This window comes from Echinops telfairi, unplaced genomic scaffold (genome assembly GCF_000313985.2).
Source record: "Echinops telfairi isolate 266 unplaced genomic scaffold, ASM31398v2 ScPeMD7_23;HRSCAF=83, whole genome shotgun sequence".
Lineage (NCBI taxonomy): Eukaryota > Metazoa > Chordata > Mammalia > Afrosoricida > Tenrecidae > Echinops > Echinops telfairi.
This window is the reverse complement of record NW_022103920.1, coordinates 15,446,610-15,460,563: the sequence shown is the minus strand read 5'-3', so window position 1 is coordinate 15,460,563 and position 13,954 is coordinate 15,446,610. Positions and strand designations below refer to the sequence as shown.

The 13,954-nt window shown below is 44.7% G+C and overlaps 1 protein-coding gene across 1 annotated transcript in view; it reads right to left on the bottom strand.

The window, feature by feature from the left end:
* ZC3HC1 (zinc finger C3HC-type containing 1) overlaps positions 1 to 13,321 on the bottom strand; it is an 18,925-nt gene extending 5,604 nt beyond the window's left edge. Inside the window, exons 1-6 of the mRNA XM_045288927.1 lie at positions 13,176 to 13,321; positions 10,662 to 10,773; positions 6,913 to 7,063; positions 6,270 to 6,353; positions 1,764 to 1,891; positions 563 to 717 (exon numbers count right to left, since the gene is read on the bottom strand). Coding sequence (XP_045144862.1) covers positions 563 to 717; positions 1,764 to 1,891; positions 6,270 to 6,353; positions 6,913 to 7,063; positions 10,662 to 10,773; positions 13,176 to 13,321 — 776 coding nt within the window. The remainder of the gene's footprint in view (positions 1 to 562; positions 718 to 1,763; positions 1,892 to 6,269; positions 6,354 to 6,912; positions 7,064 to 10,661; positions 10,774 to 13,175) is intronic.
* Between the last annotated feature and the right edge of the window lie 633 nt (positions 13,322 to 13,954).

Sequence of the window (13,954 nt, the reverse complement as noted above, 5' to 3'; positions counted from 1 at the left end):
GGGGGCACACATCCTCTCAGCCCCTGGTCACCGCCCAACATTCCCTCCAGGAGCAGCTAGGGGCTGTGAGGTGCTCTCTCTGGCAAGGCTATCTGAAAGGTACCATTTAGAAATCTCCAAGGGTTGCTGGTAAATGCAGCCCCTCATGTCCCAAAGTGCACTGCTGTACAGAGCCAGATTGGTGCTGGCAGACTTCTAGCTCAAAGGGTGCCTACGCCAAACTGAGCAGCTGGAATAGAAATGCCAACATGAGGGCCCAGAGGACTCCAGCTTGTGGGGAGGAGGAGGTTTCCTTTGGTAGTTTTTATAAATTAAGCTCTTTTTCCTTTCTTTCTAAAAATAGACAGCCACCTTGGGGTTTACAGAAACCCAGGTTCCCAGCTGGGAAAAATCAAGTTTAGGTGTGAACACCAACAACTCTGATTTCTAATTCTGGCTTTGCTATTCATTCCCACTGCCTGCCCCCTCCTCCCCCCCCTTTCTCTGTGGCTCTGGCTTTCCCACAGCGAGCAACATGGGCTTCCCAAATTGTATTCGTGGGGCATGTCTGCGCCTGACTCACCTACAGGCCCAGCCGCACACCGAGAGGATGCAGGCAGTGACGTGGACCTGGATGTCGGAGCCCAGCTTGGTTGTCATTTTCTTCTCACCAGCTCGGTGGTCAAGCTCTTCTTCGAGCAGCTGTAGGAGAAGACTGATCTTGTCTTCTGTGAAGCACTGAAAAGGAGTCAAGGTCAGAATCATACAGGTCCAACTCAGGAAAGAAGTTATAGCTAGAGATGCAGCTGGAAGGTCCAGGGTGAGCATCACGGAGAAAGAACCAACACGGGACCGGAGTCCACCAGGGAAGACCCGCTTGGGGAGCGTGGGCTAAGCTAGGACCAGGGAGAGGAGGCAGGGTTCCTGGAATAGTAAGTTTTCTTCATAGCAGGAAACTTTTCCAAATGACCAAAGGCAGATTTTCTCTGCCAGTTGGACACTTCAAATCCAAATGAGAAAGGCGGAACACTCAAGTCCTGGCCCGACATGGAATTTAGAACAGGGCATTCGCTCAGTCTTAATAACTGCGCTTTTGAGAATGAGACACCTAACACAGTGAAGAACTCAAAACAGCCTCGGGGAAGGGCAGGGTGACATTTGTAATGAGCATCAGAGCTTAAAGGTTTGGTGCTAAAGCTGCGAAAATGGTAAGGGGACCAGATTTTAACATTGGTAAAGCGGGACACCATTGATGAAACTCATATCCTGGCGAAATAGCCACATGGCAGCCGAAAACCGTATGCCCTAGATTGTCGTGCATTCTTTCCAAAAATCGGAGCTTTTTTAAAACGCCGCGGGACGCAGGAAAAATTGTTAAAAATTGGGGCTGTCCCGCCAAAAGCGGGACGTCTGGTCACCTTAGATAATGGCCTGTCAATCTGGGGAACCAATTAGCTGCTCGTTCTGGTAGGAACCACAGGCTCAAGTTCAAAGTACAGTCAAGTGGAGTGTTTCCAGTGACCCACGGACGAGAAAGGAAGGACTCCCTAAGTTGTCCCGTAGCATTTGGAGAAAGGAACGTAACAAGTCCCATGTTGTCACAGCTTAGCACCAACTGGGAAACAGCTTTAGCTCATGGAGATGAAAATGAGTTTAGGCCACTCAAGAGAACCACACCTCCAAGGGAGCTGGCTCAGCAGTTTCTTCTCTGGTGGAGATGAAAAAAAAGGACAGGCGGAAAAGTCCCGCCGTGTCCCCCCTGGCACCAGCCAAGACACACTCACCATGGTTTTCAAGTCCTCTGGCCTCAGGGAAGGGAGCTGGAGGTCCAGGTGACAGAGGCCCTGGAAACGATCCACAACCTCACAGAGGAGAACATCAGGCTCGTCCAAAGGCAGCATCCCAAACCGATCTACAGACAAACCCGAGGGGTTTTCTTTAATCATTTTATTGGGAGCCCTTAGTTCAACAATCCATAATTCAATTAGATCAAGCATAATTGTACAAATGCTGCCACCACCATTTTCGAAAGATTTCCTTCTTGAACTCTTGATATCAATTCCCCTTATCCCGCCCCCAGGAACCCTTATTATATTATCATTTGCCATATCTTATACCATCCAATGTATCCACGTACAATTCTGTTGTTTGTTCCCCTCAAGTGGGGTTGTACAGTCATCATTGCTACCAGCTCCCCCTGCCCCCCACAAATGGGATTTTTTCAGGGTGCAAATTGGAACAAATAAAGAAAAACATCTATAGAACATCTGGGGGGAAACCATCAAGGAGACAGTAGATGGTATCAAGAAACTGTTTTTTAGAACTGTATGATATGCAAATTCTGTATCAGAAAACCATGACAGAAGAAAAAAAAGAAACCAAACTTGACAATAGGTGAAGGGGGAGGAATTGCTGCTTAGGGGGCACGGAGCTTATGTCACTGGTGGTAGGATAACGTGGACAAGGCTATCAGTGTTGGTTGTACAGCATGAAGAGTGTAATCAAGGGCACTGAATTATACAGGTAGAGGTTGTGGAATTGGAGAATGTTCTGGTGGGTATATTTTTTCACCACAATCAGTAAAAAAAAATACAAATAACAATGACTACAAGGAAGAAGAAAATGTTCTAGATTTGAATATGGTGGCAATTGTACAACTCTGGAATTGTATGACATGTGGATGAAATGCTAATAAGCTGTTAAGTGGTGCTGTGGCTTAAGCACTGGGCTTCCAAGCACAAAGAATGTGGGTCAAACCCACCTTGAGACAAAGATGAGACTGTCTGCTCCCACGAAGAATGACAGTCTCAGAAACCCAATGGAGGGTTGCTAAGAGTCAGAATCAACCTGATGGCAGTAGGTTTAATTTGGTTGGTAATGACTACAGGTGGTCCCCAACTTAGGACATATTTGAATTACTAGGAACTGTACCTGTCATTGTCCATTTGTTTGTTTGTATTGGGGGTGGGGGTTAACCAAAGAGTACTGCTACACATAGCAAAATATTCTTTCTCAACAGATCTCCCACCTAGGTCAACAGACTTCTCTAATGTCACAACGACAGTTTGGCATCCTCACCGGGCAAAAAAGTCAGCTTAATGAGCAAGACCAAGGCTATCGGAGGCAGGGGTACGGTTTCCCGACAGAACTATCATAGGAAGCTCCTGCTATCAAGAATGAGCAGTTCCATTCCTGTGATGGGAAAAGTCCTTGGTGAACTTTTCTGGCCTGTTTCTTCCTAATGTAACTAATTTTCAATGTTCTTACAAACATCCTTAGATTAAGCCCCCAAGAATACCCCATGTCTTTCAAGAGAGTCTATCAAGATTACCTTTTTAAAATATCAAAACCAAAACAAAAAGTCACCACAGTGCATAAGCAAATGTGAAGAAAGTTGATGGTACCCAGCTATTAAAAGATAAGTGTCTGGGGTTCTTAGAGGCGTATAGTTAAATAAGCAGCCTTCTAGTAGGCAAGCAACAAAGCCTGCATGGAAGAAGCATACCAGTCTGTGATCATGAGACATCAACAGGAATAGGTATCAGTTCTAAAACAAGCAACCAAACTGATGTGAAAGGGTGTGGATGTAGCGGAGACCTAAAACCCATCTGCAAGATAGTTGGGCAGTCCTTCTCAGAAGGGATGACAAATTCAGGGTGTGGTATATAGAACTGATAAAACACGTAGCTATCCTCCAGTTCTTTAATAATTCATTACCAAACTATTACAGTTTTTGTTTTACCTCATTTATTATGTTAGACTTGCATATGTTCATTTGCATAATTGTCAATGGATACATGGAAGCCAAGGTAACTCTTCAGAAACAGTAATAGAAATAATGGTTCCAAAAAAAAATAATGGTTCCCTGAGGGAACTGGAAGAGTGGGGTGGGGGAGCTGATAGTATTGTTGACTGTATAACCCTACTCAGGGGGGTGAAGAACAGAATTTTATGTGAGCAGATAAGTGAAAAATCAGGGTTCCTGGAGGTGGGGGTGGTGGAGGGAGAGGATAAAGGGGAACTGGTATCAAGGAGTTGAACAAAGAAAGAAAATGTTTTGAAACTGACTGTATTAGCAATTGTGCAATACTGCTTTTTGTGTGTGTGCGCAATACTGCTTGATGTGATTGAACTATGAAATGATATGCTATCTATAAGAGCTCCCCCTAAAATGATTTTTGTAAAAAGTCCTTCTAAACTGTCCTTAAAAGTCCTTCTAAACTGACCATGACCTTCTAAACTGAGAGCTGCTTGGAATTTAACTGGTCCAGCAGAGCCTTCCAGGAGCCACTGTCTGTATATTACTGAGAGAGCTTGCCTGCAGCTGTCCATGGACCACAGACATGTTGAACTTAGTTTGGAACGAAAACCCTATAACAATACTTTTGCCTTACCCTCATATAATGCGTGAATTAACTGGAAAGCAGGAAGTGACAATGTTGAAACTAGCTTACGTTTATATGGAATGCTGCCAACTCCCAAAGACAAATAAAGATACTGATTATGAAAGGCAGTAATAAAAAAACTTTTAATTTAAAAAGTGGTATACAACTTATATCAGAACCAACTTAGGATGGAGCTGGTGGAGCAGATCCCATCAGAAGCGAGCGACTACCTACAAATGATAGAAACAAATGAGAAAAACATGCACCCAGCACCTGAAACGGAAAACTGGAATCGGTGACAAAAGTTTACAATCACTAGCAAGTTACAGATCACTTAACTCTTTCGTTTAAAGGTCTGAACAGAAAGAGTTTATTCAAAGAGGATACTTTGGAAGAGAAGTCCAAAGGGCCATAAGCTAGTCTAAAGGCTCAGATAACTTATTATGACCTATAAATGAAAAAACAGCACATTTCTAAGCGTTATACAAAAGAAAGAAAACGACTTGTACTACGGGGTTGTGTTAGACTGGGTTGACTAGAGAAACAAATCCAGAGACACATTTTGGTACCAGGAGTGGGGTCCTAGAGAAACAAATCACAAAGATGGAGAGTGGATGCTTGTCTGGTTTGACCTCTGCTGCACAGTTTTTCTTCTTTAGCTAGCCAGAGGTCAGATATGGCCATGCAGTATACTGGGATGTTTTTGGAAAGAATTTGGGAAGCTAAACTTTTGATCATTTTCTTTGGTCGTTGTCTTTGGTTATTTCTATTTGAAATGACGAAAATGAATGTTGTTCATTTATATTTTGAGCTCAGGAGTATAAATCGCCCCTTTAATTTCTCAGAGACAATGCTGCTTACTGAAAATGACTGACAGGCTACCCCTCCCCCCAGAAGAATTTATTTCAGAGGACAGCACTGAAGCGACAGCTCAGGGAGAGGGACAGGTCTGATCAGAGCACACAGGAGCAAAGGAAGGGGGAGGAAGAGAGAGTGGAGCACATCCTGGCCCACCAAGCCTTGAGGATGATATCCCTGCTCAGAGCAGCCAATCCACAGAGAGGATCATATGGCCGGCCCCACTATGAGATACTCACTGACCCATAGTCCTACAGGGGACAACACTGAGACACACTGTGGGAAATGCGCCCAATCTGACCTCACCACACCAAGGCAAAGCACTAAGGGCGTGCAATGGAACAGCAAGCGGAGCAGAGCAAGGAAGTCCTGAGGAATACCAAAAATAGACTTTGGGGCCAGGGCATGGCATCCCATTAGACTTGACCGAAAACACTCCTGAAGGTCAACAAACAGACCTTGAACTATTCATAGGCTTTTCTTTTTTTTGACATTGTTTTTTTGCTGTTTTGTTTTCTTTTGTTGCTTTGTTTTGCTGTTTGTTTTTGTGCATATTATTATCTCTGCAAGTCTATCTAGATAAGATAAGTGGGATAAACAGTCTGGAGGAGAAAACAATGGGGCCAATGGTTCCAGGGGGACATGAGAGAGGGAGGAGGGGGGAAGGGAAGGAAGTGGGTGTTAACAAACCCAGGGACAAGGGAACAAGTGACCCAAAATCGGTGGCGAGGAGGGTGCAGGAGGCCTGGTAGGGCTTGATCAAGGGCAATGTAACCAATGAAACCCAAATGAAGGCTGAACATGACTGTGGGACAAGAGGAAAGTAAAAAGAAATAGAGGAAAGAACTAGGAAGCAAAGCGCATTTATAGAGGTCTAAATACAGGCATGTACATATGTAAATATATACATGTATATATACATGATGATGGAGAAATAGATCTACGTGCATGAGTTGTACGAACCCCCAATAAAATGATTAAAAAACACACACCAAAGAATGCAATTATTAGGTGAAACCGTAAACAAGGGCTGTCAGAAATGAGTACCTGGTGAGGGGCTATCTGGCCAGAAACAGAACTTCTCGTGAGCAGTACATAGGGCTTTCTTCAGCTCGGCACACCGTTCCTTATCTGAAACCCACACACAACACAAAGACACAGGAAAATAACTTGAAGTTAACTTTGCAAACATACGTGAAAGTATTTGCCACTCTGCCATCATCAGCTTTCTCACCCAACACGGTTTATCTTGAGCTCGCACGACCCACAGATAACATATACAAGTCTCTTATAAGGCAGGGGCGCTCCACAGTGGGAGCCTTCACCAAAGCACTCTCTTTGCCTAAAAGCACAAAGCAGGAAACCCTGTGGGTAAGCTTACTGGTGTTCCCAAGAATACAGGAAGGAACCAAGAATAACAGAACTCATTGCCACTGAGTCAACTCCAACTCAGACCCGACAGGCAGGGTAGAACTGGCCCTGAGGGCTTCCCAGGCCGCAACTCTGTAAGGGAGTGCAAAGCCCACTCTTCGTTGAGGACTGGGCAAAAGCAAGGAGAAACACACCTTGCTCTGGATAATACACACACTCTTGGATCCAACCAAGGTGACCAGTCTCTTCAGAAAAACTAGTTTTAAAGAGACGCCTGTCTCTCTGCACACAGAAGGATAAACTCGTATTTCATACTCACATCGGTTGAAGTCGAAAGCTAGTTGCAGGCTGGCGCAGAGAAAAGCCTGGCAGCTGGAGCACTTGAGCATGTCACATTCCACTGTGACCCAGCCATACTTTGCACAAACAAGGGGAGACAGCTCCAGGGGCTTACCTGCCCACTTCAAAGAGTACTCGGTTAAGAGAGACACACGACAGGCAAGCAATCAGCAGAAAGCAAAACGTGCACTCACTGTATGTATGTAGGAATAAACAGATCAATAAGAAAGCAACAATAAAGTGATAAACTACTTCTGAAGCACAATTCCATCCTTCAGTGGGTAGCAGGCAGCTGAAGAACAAGCAGAGACACAAGGGACCAGCTTTGCCTCAAGGAAGCCCAGCATATTTTCATGTTCAAAATGTTTACTACGGGTTGGAGGATGGACCCTAAAAATGGTTTTCTATCACTTACATTGAAATACTAGGGATTCAGAAGCCCCAGTGAAAACTCTGCCTTGTCATCATGGGTAAACCGGTCATCACATGGTCGGTCCCTGGCATGTTTCACCGAGGGTTGGGTAGAAACGTATTGGGAGAGTCTACCCAGGAACATCACCCTGGCCCATGCTGTTAGCAGGGTAAACAGAGCTCAATTAAATGGGAGCTCAAACTGTGTATGGCTACAAGGCATGGCCTGTGGCTCAAGGTGGACTCCTCATACCAAGCGTCCTGTGGAGTGCTGTGTCATTGGGACAAATGACGATGTCATCGGTACAATCACCTTATACCCTAGGGGGATGATTGACAACGTTGTAGTGCTTTGCTTATAGGGTTTTTGTGTTCCTGCCTGTAGCATGGTTTTGTTGGCTGGTTGGTTTTGTTGCTGCTGGTGGTGTAGTTGTTAGTTGGTCTTATGGGGCTTTGGTTTTTATCATAGTATGACCGCCAAAGTAAGCCTGAATCGCGTATATCCCACAAACAAGCAGGTGGACTCTGGGTTCCGACAAAAGCCATCCAAACGAGTACCTGCAAGAAACCCACCAGCTTGTGTGATGCAATGGTGACAATAACAAAATTCAAATATGATGAAGGTCCAAGTATCAGAGCTAAAATTATGAGCACCCAATTTGTAGAAGGCTCTAGAGGACAGTGGGAGCCCGGAGCCCATCTGCAGAGTAACTAGTTTGATTAGGCTGCTGGCAGACTCTCACTAGCCACAGGCAAGGGTCTGAGCAGCCTTGCTGTCAGGAAGGGATCACTGTAGTCTTGATGATGCTGGATCAAACTTGATACTCTTAATTGACCTTCCTCTTGACCCAACCTGAATTTGCTCTAGAAGCAAATATTTCTTGCTTGTTCCACAACAAAAATTTCTTCTCTGACTTTTTTTAATACTGATGGTGATCTTTTCTTATTATTTGTATTTTTAACTTTACATTATTATTCTATCCTTACCAGCTTATTTCATTTTTGCTTTTTATTGTTTGTTGGGTCTCCCAGTTTGTGAAGGGCAGAGATAATAACTGATGTAAGGGTGTATAGGTGATGTAGGGGTAAGGGGTGGGAGATAGGGAGGGTGAAGGGATTTCTTGAGTAAACAATGTGGGAAGGGGAAGGGAGCACTAGAACTGATTGTGATAACACAACTCATTTTAAAGGCGACCTAATCTGGGGGGATGGGGGGAAATGTTCTAAATTTGATTGTGCTAAGAATTATACAATTCTTGATATAAATGAACTTCTGAATCACACATGTGGATTATATATATGCCAATAAAACTGTAAAGAAAAAAAAGGACAGGGAAATTTGAAAACATTCCACTGGCAACAAAAGCAAGATCAAAGCTAGAAAACAGGCTTTAGACATAAATTATAAGAACCTAGAATTGTCTAGAGCAGTGATTCTCAACCTTCCTAATGCCTCGACCCTTTAATACAGTTCCTCATGTTGTGGTGACCCCCCTTAACCAAAAAATTTTTTTCATTTCTACTTCATAACTCTAATTTTGCTACTGTTACAAATCCGGCGATCCCTGTGAAAGGGTCGTTTGACCCCCAAAGGGGTCTAGACCCACAGGTCGAGTCATCTGATCAATTTCAGTCAAATAAATGATTATCATCTAAAAATTGCGGTTATTTTATATCCAACAAGAACAAAAGAAAATAGATGTAAATAATGTATTACAGTAAAAAATATTTCAATGAATAATAGTGGGAAGATGGCTATCTTCCTTTCCTGAACAATTTATCCTAAGACCATTAGATGTTGAGCTGGGAGATCCCAGGGAGGGGTGGGAGAGTGAGTATAGCTTGGAGCAGGGTATTAGAACTCAGGTGGAATTAAGATTATCCAAAGGAGGCAGCCCAGGTGGAGTGCTGGAAGCTACGGGGTACAAGGAGCTGGTATCAGAAATGGGAGACTACATACATGAGGGAAGCGACCACTCAAAGCAGAACAGTAAAATCAGGGGTTAGATTTCACAGTGCTGAACAAGTATGGGAAACTAACATGGAGGGAAATATGATGAGGACTAGATTCCCTAACTTAGAGGGAATCTGGAAAGCTAGAATTCCACAGTAGGAAAGCCTCCACTTTGGTAAGTCAGAGGTAAAGTCCAAGTACATTATCCGGCTTTCAATACTGTTCCCACAGATTCTCCCCTAACAGATGGGCTGCCCCCTTAAAATGAGTACCTGGTTGATTTATCTCCCTATAAAAGTAGACATCCTTTTGGGATCGCTTCCCATCATATCACCCAATATGAGAGGTATCACCCTCCCAAACCTTCCCCCAATGCAGGTGTTAGGTTTCCTCACCTATGAGCTCAGGGACCTTAATGTAGACACCACCCACCTTGTGAAGCATTAACTACTGAATATGCATGTCTGATGGCTACCTTTAAATGTCCCAAAATAGTAAAGGGGCTCTCTTCTAAACTATTAATGTTTCTGACTCCTTTATTCCCTCTCTTTATCTTTCCTATCCCTGATGACTTTATATATTATCAATAATCTTTATATACTATGGCCGTATAATTGTGTCTACTGGCCCTTCGGTTGTTGGAGATTGGCTTTCTCTGACAAACATGGGAGAGACAAGCACAGAAAAGGTGGGGGGCGGGGGGTTCAAATCAATCCTATGGCGTAGAATTAGAATTGGGCTGTATAGCTTCATACAGAGAGAAACACAGAAGTGAATTTCAATGTACCTGTGAGTACACTTGTACACCTGTATGTGTACAAATGTATGTAGCTCTGCCCTCTGAGGCCTGAGAAGAGCGGTGCCCCAGGAGCTCTGAGCTTATTCACACCCAGATCTTGACACTTCTAGATAACCTCCGTTCAAAGGAACCAAAGCTCCTTGAAGAATGCCATTTGCAGAGGCTAGGCCACGGATTACACAAGAGAAGCCGCAGGACATCTTACACCAGAAAGGCAGTGGCCAATGAAGGACAGGGACCCGGCAGCAAGTCCACTTGAAGGGTCCCGACTGACCAAATCAGGGACAGCTGGAGCTCTGAAATGATGCGCATAGTAATGGCGTATAAGCCACAGAATAAAACTGGAAATAAGAAGAAAAAAAATAAAGAAGGAAAGGAAATCAGGCCATGCTGCACTTCTCCTAAAATTTCTTGCCAAGTCTTGAGTCTTAAAAGTTTAAAGTAGAGTAGGTAGAATACTACCCTGGAGGAACACCAATTCTAGGAGGCAGGACTTGCTAGAAATAAAGAAGGGTACGGGACTTCACAACACAGATAAATTACAATAAAGTCAAGAAAAGGATATGGAGAACGTTTCCACTCTGCTAAAGAAGGCTTCTCTGCTTGTAGATTCCAGCGAAGACTGTTCTGCTTGGGGTGATCCATTAACGGACTGGTCCGTGACCAATGTGTCCTTCCTAAAGTAAAGTTGCACAACTGTTAGTAGTCCTTACGAAAAGAGATCTAATATGAAATATAGTCCATCTAATTCTTTATTTTTATCGACTGCAACTCCACAAGAGAACCCGTTCCCCTCTTGCAGGAACCCTTGTATAGTTCAGCTCCACTCTGCCTAGACATTTTATATCCAACCTCTCTTCACACCAACACTGAAATTGAAGCATCTGAAAAACACTTCTAGTTTGGCCATTCCTCAAAGAATACTTTCAATGGTTTTACACTAGTGGCTACTTCAAATCCAAATTCTTCATTCTGGCATTCAAAACGCTTCACATTCTGGTTGTACTTAATCTTCCCAGCAGGTCCTGTCCTCCTGCACTGTCCCTCTCATGCGATCTTGCCTAATGGCTCCGTGGCAGTCACTGTTCCCCGACAGGCTTTCAATGATGTTAGTAAAGGCAAATATGATGCAAGACGTTATGCATTATACAATGATACTATCTTCCATAGTCAACTCATTAAAGAGGAGGAAAAAAAGTTAATTTCCTTATTTCTACCTGAATCAGCTTGATACCTCCCCCCATCCGTCCTAAAGACCAACCAACCAACCAAAACCCAACCCTCAGAGTTAAGTATCTTTAGATTTCATGGGGGAAAAATTCTACAAGGAAAAAAAAAATCAGCTAAACAATTTTCTTATTTTCAGTGAAAAGCATTTCTGAGCCACTTCAGGAGGGAGGCGAATCACTTCAATTTTTTTTTTTTAAATGACGAACACCCAATTTGTAGAAGGCCGGGAATACAGTGGGAGCCCAAAACCCATCTGGTAGAGTACCTACAGTATTTAGATTAAGCTGCTGGCAGACCCTCACAACCCCAGGCAAGGGTCTAGAACAGCTTTACTATCAGACAGATGTCACTGTAATCTTTATTATACCGGATTGAACTTGATATTTGTTCAACTGACCTCCCTATTAACCCAACCTGAATTTGTTTTAGGTGTATCTCTTGCTTGTTCCATGACAAAAAATTTTACCCGTTTTTTAAATATTGAGGGTGGTCTTTCTTACTCATGATCTTTATTTTTATGTTATTTGATCCTTATAACTTTATTTCAATTTTGGTTTTTGTTTCTATTGGGTTTCCCAGTTTGTGAAGCAAGGGAGTGGACGCACTGAGGTAACAACTGCTGCAAGGGCTTATAGGGATGGAGAGTGGGTGATAGGGTGAGGGGACTTTGGGAGTAAACAATGAATGTGGGAGGAGGGAGGGAGCATTAGAACTGATTGTGGTTACACAATTCATTTTAAAGGTGATTTAACCATGAGGCGGGTGGGGAGATGTTCTGAAATGGATTGTGGTGATAATTGTACAGTTCTTCTTGATATGATTAAACTATTGAATTATATGATATGTGGATTAGGTACCAGTAAAACGGTGGGGGGAAAAACACAAAAACAAATTATACTGAGTATTATAACACCAAGCAAATTAAAAACAAACAAAAAAACCTCTTAAGCACTCAGACAGAGCCTTAAGGCAGAGTGGTTCTTGAGAGAAAAAAATCATAGGATCTGTAAATTTAAATGTGATCTTGTCATTTCAAGGAACCCTCGTGGCTTAGCTAATGCAAAGTCAGCAGTTCAAAACTACCAGCTGCTCTGCGGGCATAAGAGGAGGCTCTCATCTATGAGTCAGAATCGGCTGGACGGCCCTGAGGTTTATTTTTGTTTTTTTAAATGGCTTTCCACTATCTAACTGAAACGCAGTATTTCCTTCAATTATGAAGTGAAAGACGATAAGTATTAGTACGTGTAAATTTGTTGTCAATAGATATCACTGGTCCGTTCCCACTCTGGTTTTTGCAAGTTATGTCGTTTATCTTTGCAACGATTGGAAATAGACGTTATTTTATCCTGTCTTTGAAATAGGAGTATTTCTTTTAAAAAGCATGTTGTTGTGTTTCCTGTCTTCTTTTACTACCTTCCTAATCCCATCCCAACGTCAATGGCTTCCTTTATAATCTTAATTACTTTATGTCTAAAAAAAGGGGGTAGGGGATGAGAAGGGAATGATAATCATCGGATAGCCAAAGGGGTTCATGATACACTCGAAAGGAGAGTCAAGAACTCCAAGTAAGGCAAATTGGGGTGCACTTTCAGTTAGCGGTTCTCTACCCTCCCCCCCACCCCGCCAATAACCGCCAGGGCAAAGGATTCCACTCGTGCTGAGGAAAGAGCTCGGGGCCGCGCCGGGGAAACCCAAAGCCGACTAAGCACACTAACTCAGCCCATCTGACCCGGGGCGACGCCACCCCCAGTGCCCACGGCGGGACCAAGGCGACTCGGGGGCCTGCGTTCTCCAACCCCCTCCCCTCCGATCAGCCGACCCCAGACCCCGGGATGACTCGCGAACTCACGTGTCCACGCCGCCCTCTTCGGGGGCGATCCCTTCATCTATCAGCTGCCGGACTTTCTGGGGGGTCCCTTCGGGGGAGCGGACAACTGCACCCCAGTTCTTCTCAACCGCCGCGACAAACGCGGGCCCCTCCGTGGGCGCCGCCATGTTGGTCCGTTGCCGGCTGGCTCCCCAGCGGCTCGAACGCTGCGCAGCTTCCGTTCTGGGCGGCTGGGATCCGCCTCCGGCGCGTCCGCGAGCCGACGGTCGTCGCGCAGACGCACCACATCCGGGCTTCCTCATCCGGGAGGCGTGGCTTCAGGGCTCGGGCTCGCGTAACTGCTGCCCCCTGGCGTCGGCTGCGGGTTCCGGGTTGGGCTGCCAACCACAAGGCAGTCGGTTCGAAACCACCAGCCGCTCCGGTACTGAAAACAAACAAAAACGAGGCCTTCTTACGGAGTTACAGCCTCGGAAACCCACCCACAGGGGCAGTTCCCCGCTTGTTTATGAGTCGGGACTGGCTCGATGGCTGTGAGCTTTTTCATGTTTTAGTTTATGAGCGAACGTTTTGGGGCAGCGCGTTTGGGTGAACAGCAGCTTTGTAGGGCTGTTGTTTTGGGGTGCCATCGAGCTAGTTCCTATGCATCACGACCATCTTTGAATGAAACACTGCCTGGTCCTGGCCCATCCTCACAGCGGTTCGAGCCCATTGCTGCAGCCACTGTGTCCATCCGTCTCCCCCTTGAGAGCCGTCCTCCTTTCTCACCGCCTCTCCTCCACTGTGCCAAGCATGGCGTCCCT